The sequence below is a fragment of the Indicator indicator genome, chromosome 1, assembly GCF_027791375.1.
Source record: "Indicator indicator isolate 239-I01 chromosome 1, UM_Iind_1.1, whole genome shotgun sequence".
NCBI classification, from domain to species: Eukaryota; Metazoa; Chordata; class Aves; order Piciformes; family Indicatoridae; genus Indicator; species Indicator indicator.
Genome location: NC_072010.1, coordinates 70,807,772 through 70,819,898, shown reverse-complemented (window position 1 = coordinate 70,819,898; position 12,127 = coordinate 70,807,772). Strand labels below are relative to the sequence as shown.

Below are 12,127 nucleotides of genomic sequence, written 5' to 3'. Positions count from 1 at the left end.
TTCCTCTGCTTCTGCTGTCATCCATTTATTCCCATCACATCACCTTTACACAGTACCTCATCATGACACCACCCCAGACTAAGCTGGACGACCAAGGGGAGCAAAGTAAGCTTAGCCTTCTGCCTAGCAGAGAGCAAGAGGCAGCATCTAGAGAGGCTGAGAGTTTGTGTTTGTGTGTGTGCACACATATGAGAGAGATAGAAGTGAGGTATATTCTCCTCTTGCAATTTTTAATAGCTGCAATATTAGAATCATAGAATCAGTCAGGGTTGGAAGGGACCACAAGGATCATCTAGTCCCCTCTGCCATGGGCAGGGACACCTCACACTAGATCAGGCTGGCCAGAGCCTCATCCAGCCTGGCCTTAAACACCTCCAGGGATGGGGCCTCAACCACCTCCCTGGGCAACCCATTCCAGGCTCTCACCACTCTCATGGTGAAGAACTTCCTCCTCATGTCCAGCCTGAATCTCCCCACTTCCAGCTTCATTCCATTTCCCCTAGTCCTGTCACTACCTGGTATCTTAAAAAGTCCTTCCCCGGCTTTCTTGTAGGCCCTCTTCATTACAAATTATCATAGAATCATAGAATCAAGAAGGCTGGAAGAGACCTCAAAGATCATCGAGTCCAACCTGTCACCCTAAACCTCATGACTATCTAAACCATGGCACCAAGTGCCACGTCCAATCCCCTCTTGAACACCTCCAGGGATGGTGACTCCACCACCTCCCTGGGCAGCACATTCCAATGGCCAACCACTCTCTCTGTGAAGAACTTTCTCCTCACCTCCAGCCTAAACCTCCCCTGGCGCAGCTTGAGACTGTGTCCTCTTGTTCTGCTGCTGGTTGCCTGGGAGAAGAGACCAAACCCCTCCTGGCTACAACCTCCCTTCAGGTAGTTGTAGACAGCAATGAGGTCACCCCTGAGCCTCCTCTTCTCCAGGCTAAACAACCCCAGCTCCTTCAGCCTCTCCTCATAGGGCTTGTGCTCAAGGCCTCTCACCAGCCTCGGTGCCCTTCTCTGGACATGCTCCAGCAATTCAACATCTTTCCTAAACTGAGGGGCCCAGAACTGGACACAGTACTCAAGGTGTGGCCTAACCAGTGCTGTGTACAGGGGTACAATGACCTCCCTGCTCCTGCTGGCCACACTATTATTGATGCAGGCCAGGATGCCATTGGCTCTCTTGGCCACCTGGGCACACTGCTGGCTCATGTTCAGGTGCCTGTCAACCAGTACCCCCAGGTCCCTTTCTGCCTGGCTGCTCTCCAGCCACTCTGTCCCCAGCCTGTAGCTCTGCATGGGGTTGTTGTGGCCGAAGTGCAGCACCTGGCACTTGGACTTGTTGAATGCCATCATGTTGGACTCTGCCCATCTGTCCAGCCTGTCAAGGTCCCTCTGCAGAGCCCTTCTACCTTCTAACAGATCAACACCTGCTCCCAGCTTGGTGTCATCTGCAAATTTACTGATGATGGACTCAATCCCCTCATCCAGATCATCAATAAAGATATTGAACAGGATGGGGCCCAGCACTGATCCCTGGGGGACACCACTAGTGACAGGCTGCCAGCTGGCATGTGGCACCATTCACCACCACTCTCTGGGCTCGGCCCTCCAGCCAGTTCCTAACCCAGCACAGAGTGCTCCTGTCCAAGCCACAGGCTGACAGCTTGGCCAGGAGTTTGCTGTGGGGGACAGTGTCAAAGGCCTTGCTGAAGTCCAGGTAGACTACATCCACAGCCTGCCCCACGTCCACCAGGCTGGGCACCTGATCATAGAAGGAGATCAGGTTGGTGAGGCAGGACCTGCCCTTCCTAAATCCATGTTGGCTGGGCCTGATTCCTTGGCCATCCTTCAGGTGTGCAGTGATTGCCCCCAAGACAATCTGCTCCATGATTTTCCCTGGCACTGAGGTCAGGCTGACAGGCCTGTAGTTCCCAGGTTCTTCTGTTCGTCCCTTCTTGTGGATGGGCGTCACATTGGCCAGTTTCCAGTCTTCTGGGACCTCTCCAGTGAGCCAGGACTGGTGGAAAATGATGGACAGAGGCTTGGCCAGCTCATCTGCCAGCTCTTTCAGCACCCTAGGATGAATCCCATCAGGTCCCATGGACTTGTGAATATCCAAGTGACTCAACAAGTCTCGAACTAATTCCACATGGATTTCAGGAGTACAACACTGCTCCTTGACCCCATCAACCAGCTCAGGAGGCCAGTTATCCTGAAGTCCTCCTGCCTTACTGTTGAAAATGGAGGCAAAGAAGGTATTTAGAATCTCAGCCTTCTCCTCATCCTTAGTTACAATGTTACCCTCCACGTCCAACAAAGAGTGGAGGCTCCTCTTGCCCCTCTTTTTAGCATTAATATATTTATAAAAATGCTTTTTGTTATCCTTCACGGAAGTGGCCAGTTTAATTTCTAACTGTGCTTTTGCCTCTCTAATTTTTCTTCTACATGATCCAGCAACATCCTTAAACATATCACTAGTTGCCTCCCCCCCTTTCCAAAGGCGATAAACCCTCTTTTTTTCCCTTAAATCCTTCAGGAGCTGCTTGCTCATCCAGGCCGGTTGTCTCCCCCGCCGGCTCGTCTTGCGGCATGTGGGAACTGCCAGTTCCTGTGCCTTTAAGAGCTCCTGTTTGAAGTAGGTCCAACCATCCTGGACCCCTTTCTTCTTAAGGGCTGTTACCCAGGGAACTTTCCGAATAAGTTGCCTGAACAACCTGAAGTTTGCCCTCCGAAAGTCCAAAGTGAGGGTTCTGTTACTGCTCCTCCCTATTTCCCTGCATATTGAAAACTCCACTATCTCATGGTCGCTGCACCCTAGACAGCCTCCAACCATCACATCTCCCACCAGCCCTTCTCTATTTGAGAACAGCAGATCAAGCAGAGCCTTGCCCCTGGTAGGTTCACCTAAGAGCTGCATCAGGAAGTTGTCATCCATGCACTCTAGGAACCTTCTGGACTGTCTCCTCTCTGCTGAATTAAGTTCCCAGCAGATGTCTGGTAGGTTAAAGTCCCCCACAAGGACAAGGTCTGATGATCTTGAGACAGCTTCCAGCTGCTTATAGAATATCTCATCGGCCTCCTCATCCTGGTTGGGTGGTCTATAACAGACTCCAACCAGGATGTCAGTTTTGTGCAGCCTCCCTCTGATTTTAACCCACAAGCATTCAACCCTTTCTTCTGCAACCTCAAGTTCTGAGGCATCAAAGGATTCCCTAATATACAGGGCCACCCCTCCTCCTCTTCTCCCTTGCCTGTCTCTCCTAAAGAGCTTATAACCCCCCCAGTGCAGTACTCCAATTGTGAGAATCGTCCCACCACGTTTCTGTGATGGCAACTACATCATAGTTCTCCTGGTGAACCAAGAGTTCCAGTTCCTCTTGTTTGTTGCCCATACTGCGTGCATTGGTGTACATGCACTTCAGCTGGGCTGCTGATTTCACCAGTTTATGTGGTCCTCCCTCCTCTCCAGGGAGACTGATTTCCTCACCCACCCCCTTCAGACCTAGTTTAAAGCCCTCCCAATGAGTCCTGCCAACCCCAGTGCCAGCACCCTCTTACCCTTTCTAGATAAATTCAACCCATCTTGGTCCAGCAGGTCAGGTGCAGTAAGAGTTGCCCCGTGATCAAAGAAGCCAAAATTCCGCTGCTGGCACCATCTCCTAAGCCAGCTGTTGATGGTGTGGGTTTTGCTGTTCCTCTCAGTGTACACCACTGCTGCTGAGGGAACTGAGCAGAACACCACTTGAGCTCCTGCCCCATCAATCGATTTCCCAAGGGCCTTAAATTCCTTTTTAATCTTCCTGGTGCTGCTCTTTTCAATTTCTTCACTACACTGTATTACTAATTTGTGCTCTAAACTATTTGTGATTGTTGATTATTTAACTGTTCTCTCACAGGCATGCTGGAATGATTTGCCTGAAGGCAAACAGACACTATGGCCATGCTTGAGTGGGTCAAAGTCTTAGACATGGTGGTTGGCTTCAGCAAGGAGGGCTCTTGAGAGCAGGAGGAGCAGCACATGGGCCAAAGGACGAGGTCAATACAGCCTGGAGATGTAAAGCCTAATCTTTTATTTTGCCCCCCAGATTAGCCGACAGTGTCGAACAGATTGCATTTGATTATCTTCCCACACCAGTCAAAACAGATGTGTGTACAGTTCACAAAGAGAAAAAAGCCTCAACAAATATTTCAAGAAGATGGGGTTAAGAAAACTACAGCACATACAGAGAGAAACTGTTGGAGAAAGGTGGTAACAGTGGAAAGGGCAGGCTTTGGAAACTTACTAGACCTAAAACTTAGCTTAGTCATGGCAGCCACATGAGGAGACAAGGAAGACGCCCTTGTATTTCAGTTTTTTTGTTTTTTCCTCCAGTCTGTTTTTAGACTGGAAAAGAATAGGAGCATGAGGACCATGAATATTAGAAGGTTGTGTTTGAATTTCCCCCAATTATTTGCAGATCCAAAAGCCAAGCTGATCTCCAACCTTTTTCACCGTCGTTCATAGTGGCGGCACTCAAAACCAGACCTCGATCCTGCCTGCCAGTGCATGGCAGACATTGAATCTGATTTTGCAAGTTAGGCAGTGATGTGAGGCACATTTGGCAGAACAAGACTGAGCTCTTACTTGTTTCATCTAACAGTTTCAGTGAGGCAGTCTTGGTCTCCTTGTCATGCCTTGTGGAAGCGCAAATTTAGATATCGCGGAGATTTTAAAATCAGAGCTGGCAAACTACAAAAAAAACTTGTCTCATCTGGCTTAAATCCTACTTTGGATTTGAGTTAAGTTGGAAACCAGAAGGATTACTTCTCTACTATATAGGTAATAATGCACTCCTCTGAGTCAAGTAAGGCTGTTATAATGGTTATTCCTCTACTTCTAGTGATAGAGGGCTGAGCAGAGCATTTGGATTAAGTACAAAGCCACCTAAGGATCCAGTCATTCCTTAACCCCAAACTTTTCTTCCCCCCCATCCTTTTGCTTATCTCTGCTTTGTGCAGTTTTGGTTGCAGTCAGACTTACATGGGGCCAGGTTTCATATAATAAGTTTCCTGTGCTCAGTGGAGTGAGACACTTCTTGTCAGACACATCTTGCTCCCCTGCTCCCGCTGCTCCCCTCCCTCCCCCCCCCCCTGCCCCCAGGTTTATCAGGACATTTTTTGAGAGAAAAATTCATTTGCAGAGAAGATGTAGACTAACCTCTTTTTTTTTTACTTCCCCTCTCCCCCCCCCCACTAGGACTGAGTGTTCCATCTCCTTTTTGATTCATTTACTCCTCTGATCAAGCAGCAAGTATTGCACTGATGATGAAGTGAATAAAAGGCAGCATAACACTAAAAGAACTTAATGTGTTTAAAATATTTGGACATGGCATTTGTGAACACAATTAGCACTGCCTAAAAATAGATCCAGTGACGAAAAGGGCTGTGCAGTGGTATGTCATAATTTGCCCAATGTAACTCTTCTCTCTAGATGTACCTGACTGTGTTCTGCTCTGCTGATCTTCGACTTCAGAAAGTGCCATCCTAACAGAGGAGGTCTTAGGGAAAGAAAGCTTGCAGGCGCTTTGCCCCTTTTTCAATTTGTTTCAAAATTCATTACAGATGGTTTCAAAATTAGCTGCATAATGCATTTCATATGCAGAAGCAGTGCTTATACAGACTACTAAAAATGATTCCTTCTGGAAAAGGTTGGATGTATGACTGTTCATTTCAGAGCAATTGTTATCTTTATGTTGATTGTCAGTGCATATCCAGAAGTGAGAGTGAAATGCCCTACACATTATTAAAAAGATTGTCTTTGCAGAGATTCTTTCTCACTTGTTTCTGGCTACCCTTAAAGAAATGAAGCAAAAAAAAAATGAATATTTTCTTAATGTTGTTTATATAGGGACACAGCTACACTGATTGCCATTTATCACATAGATGGACTTTTGTCCTATTGCAATGACAGGACAGATTTGATTTGTGCATTTCCAGCACTGAACACTGGCATCTTTCAGCACATACATGACAGGGAGGACACATAGGCACATGTGTCCCCACTGGAACTGTGGGTGTAACTTGAATTAGCATCAAGTTTTCAAGCTCAGCCATGGCCAGGGTGATGCTGGAGCATGGATGAACCTCCTAGGGCCAGCAGCACACCCTGGCTACCCCCAGGCTGTGGTGGGTGGAGGGCAGCCCTGGGAAGCTCACAAGGGTGCCAGGCTGTGTGGGCTGCCACCACCCTGTGGGGCTGTGGGTAGCTAGCCAGACTAGGTTGCTGAGGCTTTTACTTCACTGGAGTTGTTCCTGGTGAACTTTTTTGAGGCTGCTCTTTCCCCAAAGTTTCCTGTGAAGGGACATGGCTTTTTGTTTGTCTTGGCTTGCCTGCAGGGGGTTGGTTTCACTCACATTGCTCAGACCCTGCAGGGCCAGCCTGTCCTGGTCCCTTCTTAACAAGGGTAGGCACTTGCAGGCAAATGCTGCCTTCCTGCTTCTTTTGGTGCAGGGCACATAAGCAAAATCATTGGACCTGAGAGGACTGTTAGCTGCCTCCCTGTGTACCCTGTGTGGAGGGTGTCTCAGCCTCCACATTTACCTGCTGCACAGGGGGATAGGCACATGATAATTTTAATATATTTTTTAAAAAGTACTAAAGTCTCTCCTTTTGAGATACAGCAGGGTCTGGAGTGCAGAGCTGTGTCCCTGGGAGTGAGTTCTGATTGCTTCTTCAACTTCTGTTTATACAATTTTACAAAATTTTGGCAGGAATCAAGAGCACATACCAGGGTGTTGGCTTTTATGAATCCCATGGGATGTGAAAGTCAAGCTGACTTGATGAACTTTGGTTACATATTCCAGACAAGTACAATGACTCTATTTATTCAGACTTGGCAGCCAGAATGCAGATTGACTCTGTGGGTAATAAATTTTCACAGCCACAAAACTTCAGCAGCAACCAACCTGATCCTGTGCAGAAAAAATGCATACAAGGAAGCAGTCTTGGGCTGCAAAAATATGTTAGATTATTATTCCATGTACGTGTATTAGTCAGTTAATTTATTTGGCTATTGATTGACATGAATTGCACAAATGATGCTAGGGATCCTTTTACCCTTATAAGGAACTACTTTCTATTACAAAATTTTCATACTGCAGAAGGACAAGTGTGGGGGGAGGGGGCAGGGAGGAAGAGAATTGTTCATATTACAACTGACAATCTCCTTTTAATATTTCACTCAAGACTGATTTAAGTTATCCAGTGACCTCTACAGAGAAGAGCAGGATATTATAATGGGGACTGTTTCATGTGCTATGCCACACTTCAAGGAACCAAAAGGCAATAACCACTACAATTCAGTACTCTGAACAATCTTAAGTACAATTTTGACATCTTCATGCTACAAAGCTTCAGATGCTTTCTGGGAGAGACTATGATGAAATTATTACTCTGTGTTATAAATCAAAATGAATTGGCTCTTTAACTTGCAGATTTATGTTAACTACCTTGCTATCTGTTAATTGCATACTCTTCAGATATTGATTGGGGATTAAAAAGTATATTTTCTTCAATTTGTGTGATGTAAAATATGCCAACAGGAAAATTTCCCTCTGCATATTAGACCCTATGATCACTGCCTGTAAAATTAAAATGATCAGTTTAAATGGATAAACTATGCTCATTAAAGATGAAAAATACATTTATGTAATTAAAATTAAGAGACTAATATGTGTGGATAATGTAATTACTGTGGGCACACACACACTCAGCTCAAATCCAGACTCTCTTGCCTCTCCTGGGTCTGTGAATCTCACTACTTTAATTGCTGGCATGGAGGGAAGGGCTGGGAATGCCTTGCACACTGCAGTCCTGAAGCTCTTAATCATACCTCTGTCTTGCAGCTGGCCTTCCTCATCCATGGGTCATATTCTCTGGGTCAGTCACAGCACTCCAAATGCCAGCCCTAGGAGCACAGAAGCACCTGCCCCCCCCCTTTGCACCTCTTCAAAGGCTTTCCATTGGCCGCTTGGCGATTTCAGATTCAAATGCAAAATGTGCTCCAAAGTTTTCGAAGTCTTTCCCCTAAACCTCCCCCTAAACTAGCAGAATGAAAAGCTTCCTAGTTCTTCTACAACTCACCTTCATCTCTTTGGACTACTTAAATGAGTCTGATTACTAAAAGGTTAATTTATTACATAAAGCATATCTGAGAATCATTCTTGTATTGGTTTTATCCCTTTGTCTTGGATTTCTTTCTTTCCTGTTTCCAAGCTCAGAAAGAGACCTGAGATTAAACAGCCTCAAAATTAGGAAGCAAAAGGAAATTAATTTTCCCACTGACATTTAGACATGGATCCATGTTGTAATCTGTGCATTTATTGGCATAGGAGGTCTATGTTACTCTTTTTTGGGGCCTATTTCCTTTTAGGTAGATGGAAACGCAGTGTTTTGCTTATCCAGCAGGAATATTTATTTAGTATTGTTCGTTAAACAAATCTGCAGGTCTCAGCTGAGGTTTTGCAAAGCATTTAATACAGCAAGTGCCAGCCTCTGCCTCTAGGAGTTAGGAAAAAAAAGTGACTAGGAAAGAAGACCAAATCACACTGTGATGATTAGAAGTGAGTAATGGGATATCACTTCTGTTCTTTGCCTTGCAGAAGGCAAACTTTCTTGGCTCTGGAGAGCTTCTGTGAGCACTGAGGTGAAAGACCCAGGTTATACCAGCTGTATCTTAATCCTCTGGATACTGGGTGAAGAGCTTGTGTAGCATACACGATAATGAAAAATCCAAATGCACAAAAAATATCAATAGTTTTAAGAGGTAGCACTAAACCAAAGGCACCATGTGTGCACGTCCAAATGGCAGTACTTTTCCACAACCCCCTCTGCCTAAAACTACTAATATTCTTTTAGCTCCTGCACACTAAACATTTTCATATGTCCTTTACTGCTTGTTATGAAGTGAACCAGAATTTCAGCTCTCTGACTCTGCCACTCTATTCCACCCTGAGATCTGTTACACAGGATTCCCTCACGCAACCTGAAGGACAAGTCATCTCCTCTGACCACTGGCTCTTCCCTTCCCTACCACTCAGCCCCTTGCTGCAAGCATCACAGCATCTCATTGTGCTATTGCTATTCCTCAGACATTCTTTCTGTCCCTCACTTTATTCTGCCCTACACTGTCTATGTGTTGTATTTTAAACTATCTAGACAAGCAGGAAGAATAATTAAATGTGAAGTATTTCAGGATGAAATACACTAAACAAAAAGAAACTGTATAAATATGGAAATAATTGAATCTATGTGCTGAGTCTTCTTAACAGCAAGAAGATTTGCTTAAAATAGAAGAAACAATGGTTTAGCATAAATATTGAAAGATTTTGATTTACCTGTTTGGAACATATTGCAAAATACAGGATTCTAAAAACAAGAGATAAAATCCTGGAAGTCCTTCCTGCTTACATATCCAGATTTTTTTGTCTAATAACCCTAACTTCAGAATTTTAGATAGCTACAGTCACCCTTGTCTGAAATAAACACCTTTGAAAGCCATGTTATATAGAGGTCTGGATAAACCTGTGAGATGCAACCAGGGGCAGTACTACCCTCATATGCTCTGGTGAAGGCACAGGACATACATTTTAGTGCAAAATGAAAGAGAATTGGTTCTTGCCCTCTCATCTCCAATCAATTCACCCATGCCAGTGTACTGAGAAGGAGAAAGCATGGTATAGCACTGCTTGGCAATGACTGACTTGTCTGGCCATGGGAAAGTCAAGATCCAGCTCTATTCTAGTGAGTATTTAATTATTTAGACAAAACACAGCAATGTTTTATGGAAAAATTTGAACACACCTTCCTCTGACCGTAAAATCCAGCTCTCCTGACACGTGGAAAACTTTGACTGAAAAATCTGCTCCCAGTCAGATAATCTAGGGGCATTAAAAGTGAGGGAAGCGCCCTCACTGCTGTATCGTGGAGTGCACCAAACACATAGCCAAGGCTTTCTCTGAGCTGTCCTTTGCTTTCTTAGCATGCATGGGCCACCCAGAAACAGGACCACAAATGCTCAACAGAACAGCCTGGTGGGGTTGGTGGGGTTTGGGGGGATGCTGGTGAGTCTCTAAGCAGGTAAGAGGTAAGCAGCCCAGTGGCTGCTAACCCCTAGTGTCAATTCATGATTGCAAGGTTTGGCATGAATCCTTAATCCATAGTTCCTGTTCCTCCTCTATTTGGCCGCTTTTAAAAACAAAACAAAATCAGATCAGAAGGAGACTGATTCAAAAACCTTCTGGGTTGCATCAAGGTAATAAATCAAGAGCACTGCAGACTGTCCCCCACCAATCCGGCAGTTAGCACACAGGCTGGCTCTGAGCAGCAACATCTGTTACTCCAGTTACAGTGCTGCCATGTATTTTGATAACCTTTACGTATATTTTGAGAAAGCATCAGCAAAATATTTGCAGTAGCTCAGTCTCAACATGAAACATGTTACAAGTGACATGTTAGTTGTCTGGTTCTTACCTGATCATTCTCTTCTTCGTCACTGCTTAACTTGAGGTCATCTTCTAGCATTCTGGAAAGCAAGCAGTAGAATAAATTATAACTTAGTGAAGTGCTTTAGATTCAATATTTTCTCCAATCTACTGTAAATATTTAATAAGTTAAATAGAAAGAAAATATATTTTATCCCGGTAACTCTGTAGATGTGGCACTTGATAATTTTTTCTGTTCCAGTCACTACCAACTTACTTCTTAATCTATTTCCTACCAGTACTGCCTAAGGTAAAGTGTTTACTAGAGTCTTAATGGATTTTGCAATGGTTCTTGTTATTACAATCACTGAAAAACAATTTTTATATGTTAAAAATAATATTTTTGATGCTGACAGATTAGTAGTCTCTCTGAAAGGAAAATTTTGCTCCATTTGGTTTTGAGCTTACAAAACAGAAGTGGATATTTACACTGGCAATAGTGCAGCACAAAGTAAGATTCACTGATGTTTCCCAAAGGCCAATTTTCCTTTATTACATGTTTGATGTAAAACTGACATTGACTGAAACAATTAAACCAAAAATATATTGTCAGTGCACAAGAGCATCCACAATCATTTAATTGTCATATAAACATAGAAAATAATGCATCTTTTCTAATGAGGATTTCATCCTTCCCATATCCCTTCCTTGACTTGCGTAAAATTGGGTCACAAAGAAGAGAAGTTTGTTTCTACCTCTCTGCATTTTTTTTACAAGCTAGGATTAAGTAGCCAGCAGTTAAAGGAGTTGAAAAGGTTCAAAGATTTCTGTGATTGAAAGGTCTTCAAGAATGGGACCTATTTTTAAAAAAGCCTGTGTAATAATAATAATAATAATAATAATAATAATAATAATAATAATAATAATAAAAAATAAGAAAGTTGCTAATTTTCTGGTGTTTGCAAAAAGAGAATCTGTAATTTTGTCTTGACTCCAGAAGAAATCTTGTTGAGCTATTCAAACACATCCTGTGACATGGGTGGTCCCTGGAGTGTAAATATATCACGAAGACATATGTAGTAATTTCAAACCACCTCCTTGTACTTGTGCCTAGATCTTCCGAGAGCGTGCCTGAAAAGCGTGACTCTTACATGGACAACATGGTGTGCTGTGCCTTGAAAGAGAACTGAGCCTAACCACCCACTCCTCAGCTCCTCGCTATACATACAGTCCTTGCCAGTTGCTGCCAGCACAGCTGCTTCCCTATTTTGCTGCAGCACCTTTTGGGGAATGTAGGTGTATAAGAACCGTACTGGGGCAGGGGGGAGGCCAGAGCAAAAACTCCTACTAGTTCATCTCTGAAAGACTCTTGTCTTGCTTTCCGCCACACACACATTTCGTTCTACTTGTGCCAAGATTTTTTCCTCCCTAAAATCAACATACAAAATTCAGCAAAAACTCATTGTGATGCATTTAAGGCACCCATCAAGTTACAGAGACCTGACAATCTTGCATCAAGACTTGCTTGGGTTTTGTCCGGAAATATGTCCACAAGCAGGAAAAAGCTTGCCCTGCCATCTCCTGAGTCAGGAAAATCTTCAGTGGTCTCATCAATGAAGCCACTGGCCATGCTAGCAAGCCCTGCTAAGAAGCAGGCAAGT

The 12,127-nt window shown here is 44.1% G+C and overlaps 1 protein-coding gene across 1 annotated transcript in view; it reads right to left on the bottom strand.

Annotated features, from left to right (window-relative positions):
- AFF3 (ALF transcription elongation factor 3) overlaps positions 1 to 12,127 on the bottom strand; it is a 324,954-nt gene that overhangs the window by 93,562 nt on the left and 219,265 nt on the right. The window contains exon 9 of the mRNA XM_054382846.1: positions 10,516 to 10,567. Coding sequence (XP_054238821.1) covers positions 10,516 to 10,567 — 52 coding nt within the window. The remainder of the gene's footprint in view (positions 1 to 10,515; positions 10,568 to 12,127) is intronic.